Raw genomic sequence first — 2,576 nt, forward strand, 5'->3', positions numbered from 1 at the left:
TTAGAATTCAAAGTCCCCAAGCATCATATAAATATTCAAAAAGTAGAGCAGAATTGGAAACATCCACAAGAAAGTTTCTATGGATCCAAACTAGAAAGTAGCTTATACTACTACAACTACATTACCACAAAATCACACTTCTCCTTTGTCTTATTGACACAAAACAAAACCACCCAAAAGTAAGTTCTAAGAAATGGGGAGTGTACGAGTGAGTGTGTGCAGAATCAAAGCCAAATTGCAGGATTCATCCACGAACAAGGTTGATAGCAAACAAAATGTTGCAAATCATAAGCCCCGGGATCGCCAAAAATGAAAATTTCCTGAACAAAGAAACATTCATAGAAGCAGCTAATCAGAATCCAGATTGAACAACCATAGACATCAAAACAAGAACAATATTAAGTTTGGGGGGAAAAACAAAGATATTTTTGAGCCAAATTCTTGATAAAAATAGGAACTTCATATATGAGTCCTTTTTGGCATTGATCTGAACTTGAGCATAAAAAAGTTTTCTTTAAACCCTTTGCCCTTGATGCTACAAAAAACAAGAAAACTTTTCAAGTTAAATTTCATCCAAACATTACCAAATTATATTGGGGGACTCAAACTAAAGCAACCATTCCAAATTGTCTACCATATCATTTTCAACATGAGTTCAGTTTGTTCCAAACAACAGAATTCAGAGTATTTTAAACACATAATTTCCACTCAAAGCACAGTGTTAAAGTATAAGGAAAACAAACCCGATCTTCAATCGGTTTTCGGGATTGCCGGTGGAATAGCCAGTGAAATAGAAATATCGACTGACAATGTATAGGGATCCAAGAGCAGCACATGTAAGAGGATATCCAATTCCTCCTAATATCATCAGCACGAAGAACACTGGCATCATTTCCAGCGAATTTTGATGCCCTCTCTGAAAAAATAAAAATACAAAGGTTTAGCGTTCGTTGGGACACATTTCCTATTTTTGTTTTTAAAAATAGGAAACAGTGGTAGTTTGTACATAAAATGTAGAAACTCTAATTGCTATGTCTATCAAATTCCTTTGGTACTTCATGCATGTACTTAGATAATGTAGAAACATCTGTCTTAATTATTTTATGACCATTAATCTATAATGATTTTAAATTCTCCGAATGAGTAAATGTTTTGGTAATAATGATTTTGTTTTAGAAAAGGAAAACACAGAACAATTCACTGTTCCAATCTATGAAAGAAAACATTATTTCCCTGAAAACATTAATCTCAATGAAAAAAAAAAAAAAAACCTATTCTTAAAGCCCTACATGGGAAAAGAAGAACAAACAGCAGAAAATTACTTTCCAAATATTCTCTAGCATTTTTCTTTCCTTTTGCTGATTTTTCCTCATATTCAAACAAGCCCTAAGAAAGGAATCAAACCTGGACACAGTTGAAGAGCTTGGCATCCTTGTTTTCAGATTCCAACGCATACAGGTTAGGGAAAGACACCTTATACCTGCCAAAAGACAGAGAGAGAGAGAGAGAGAGAGAGAGAGAGAGAACCCAACAAAAAAATTAACAAAAAAATAAGAAAAACAACTAAAATCAAATATCACATAAAGGTTTTTCTGGGCTCATAATTAATTATACTAAAATACTAAAATCAAAATCAGAAATCAGAAATCAGAAGAAACAAGTGCACACTTCTTCCGGGCTTTGCCTACGCTGATAGCCATGAAGAAATTGAGAAAGCAGTAGAAAACGAGAACAAGAACCACATATCCGTATTCTCTGGGAAGCAAATCCTCTGCTGCCATCTTCAGATCGAAGGCAAATTGAGAATGGCTTTGAGGGGTTGTGAATTTGACTTGGCTGGGGTTGTGAATTTAACTTAGCTAGGGTTGTTTTGGGAGAGCCTCGCACCCGATCTTTGTCTTTCATTTATACTATATTTTTTTTTTCCTGACTTCTTTTCCAAGGCAGAATAAAAAAAAAATAGAATCATTTGTGTGACCTTTTCAGACTCATCTTCAATGTCGTTTACCATTTGGGTCCCGATAATTAGGATTTAGGGAAATGTAATGCAAAACTTTCATATTTTAGTAACTTCTCATGCAAATTTGAAAAGAAAAAAAATTAAAAGAAAATAATTGAAAAAAATAGAATTAAGGTAAATAAGTTATTTTTAAATAATGTTTCAAACTCATTTAAGCAAATCCTCCACCGTCATATTTAGATTGAAGGCAAATTGAGAAAGGTTTGTCGGGGTCATGAGTTTGACTTGGTTGGGTTGCTTTTGGGAGAGCCTCCCAATCAGTCTTTATATTTTATTTATACTATATATTTTTTTTTCCAAACTCTCTTTCAAGGTAGGACAAAAAATAGAATCATTTGAGTTTCACCCTTTCACACTCATTTGCAACGTTATTTAATATTTGTGTTCCAAGAATTAAGATTTAGGGAAATTGTAGATCTTTTTTTTATCCCTAGCACATACATATTTTTATTATTAATTTTTCTCTCGTCCCAACTTTTTTTTTTTTTTTTAGTGCGTGTTTAAGATCATTTTTGCTTAGTTTTTCATCATCCCTTAGTGGTTCATGTATATTTTG

The 2,576-nt window shown here is 33.1% G+C and overlaps 1 protein-coding gene across 1 annotated transcript; it reads right to left on the minus strand.

Moving 5' to 3' along the window:
- Window positions 1-2,242, minus strand: LOC100265100 (uncharacterized). The gene is made up of 4 exons (XM_002273420.5): window positions 1,669-2,242; window positions 1,405-1,480; window positions 744-916; window positions 1-320 (listed from the first exon to the last, which is right to left on the minus strand). Exons 1-4 carry the CDS (start codon window positions 1,779-1,781, stop codon window positions 245-247), a joined length of 438 nt encoding a protein of 145 aa, XP_002273456.1. The 5' UTR covers window positions 1,782-2,242; the 3' UTR covers window positions 1-244.
- Window positions 2,243-2,576: the final 334 nt, after the last annotated feature.

This window comes from Vitis vinifera, chromosome 4 (genome assembly GCF_030704535.1).
Source record: "Vitis vinifera cultivar Pinot Noir 40024 chromosome 4, ASM3070453v1".
In the NCBI taxonomy this organism is placed as follows: Eukaryota; Viridiplantae; Streptophyta; class Magnoliopsida; order Vitales; family Vitaceae; genus Vitis; species Vitis vinifera.

What these genes read in the sequence shown, in the direction of transcription:
- LOC100265100 (XM_002273420.5), bottom strand. Translation starts at nt 1,781, where the DNA reads ATGGCAGCAGAGGATTTGCTTCCCAGAGAATACGGATATGTGGTTCTT. An exon ending in GTAGGCAAAGCCCGGAAGAA is followed by an intron (nt 1,481 to 1,668) that starts GTGTGCACTTGT and finishes GTCTTTTGGCAG; the next exon opens with GTATAAGGTGTCTTTCCCTA. An exon ending in GAAAACCGATTGAAGATCGG is followed by an intron (nt 321 to 743) that starts GTTTGTTTTCCT and finishes TTCTTTGTTCAG; the next exon opens with GAAATTTTCATTTTTGGCGA.